Raw genomic sequence first — 1,171 nt, forward strand, 5'->3', positions numbered from 1 at the left:
AGCTGGAGAAAATACTAGTGTTCTAATAATTTTGGCCACCACTGTCAATTATAATCAAGCATCATGCATACATAAAACATTTTGAGATTTTTACTAGTTTTAATACTTGTTTTTGGTCAAATCCTGTTGTTGTTTTTATTTTATTCTACAGCTCTTTTATGGGAATGTGGATAAAGACACTCCAGTAATGACAGAGTTCTCTTATCCAGTTGTAGCGCGTTACATCCGTATCCTCCCGCAGAGCTGGAACGGCAGCCTGTGTATGAGGCTGGAGGTGCTCGGCTGCCCATTACCCAGTAAGCACTGCGGCTCTCACCTTATAATGCTACGAAATACATTTACATGATATCAATCCTAATTATGAGATAAAAAGTCATAATTACTAGATAAAAGGTCTAAATTATGACATACTAAATCATGAATTAAAAAGTCTAAATTGACAAACTAAGTCATAATTCTGAGATCAAATGTAAATTCTGAGACAGTCATAATTATGAGATAAAAAGTCATAATTATGAGATAAACTGAAATTACATACTAAGTCATGATTATGAAATAAAACCCAGAGTTAAAAGTAATAATTATAATACAAAGTCTAAATTATGACATACTAAGTAATAATTCTGAGATAAAAAGTCACAATTATGAGTATGTCATTTAAATTGATCTCAGAAGTCATAAGACTTAGCATGTCATAATTTAGACTTTGTATTATAATTATTACTATTAATAATTATTACTGTGATAAACGGTCTAAATTACGACATTCTAAGTCACGAGTTAAAACGTCTAAATTGACATACTAAATCATAATTATGAGATAAACTGAAATGTCAATGTCAAAATGATTTGTTAAAAAGTCATAATTGTGATAAAGGACAAACGAAGTCATACTAAATCACAATTCTGAGATAAAATGTCAATTCTGGGATATATTTATGAGTTATAATTATGAGATGAATTTAAATGACAATGATGTCAGTCATAAATTATGAGATAAAACGTCATCATGATTTAAAAAGTTATAATTATGATAAAAAAAAGTTATGACATACTAAGTCATTATTTAGATAGATTTATACATAGATACATTGAAATTACATACTAAATCATAATTATCAAAAGTCAAAATTATGAGTTAAAAAATCATAATATAACTGTGATAAAAAAA

The 1,171-nt window shown here is 27.9% G+C and overlaps 1 protein-coding gene across 1 annotated transcript in view; it reads left to right on the plus strand.

The window, feature by feature from the left end:
- Positions 1-296, plus strand: part of LOC107575868 (adipocyte enhancer-binding protein 1-like) — a gene marked incomplete at its 3' end in the record, with an annotated part of 13,132 nt that extends 12,836 nt beyond the window's left edge. The window contains exon 17 of the mRNA XM_016262186.1: positions 152-296. Coding sequence (XP_016117672.1) covers positions 152-296 — 145 coding nt within the window. The remainder of the gene's footprint in view (positions 1-151) is intronic.
- Between the last annotated feature and the right edge of the window lie 875 nt (positions 297-1,171).

Source organism: Sinocyclocheilus grahami, unplaced genomic scaffold (genome assembly GCF_001515645.1).
Source record: "Sinocyclocheilus grahami isolate Dianchi unplaced genomic scaffold, SAMN03320097.WGS_v1.1 scaffold2967.1, whole genome shotgun sequence".
Taxonomy (NCBI): domain Eukaryota; kingdom Metazoa; phylum Chordata; class Actinopteri; order Cypriniformes; family Cyprinidae; genus Sinocyclocheilus; species Sinocyclocheilus grahami.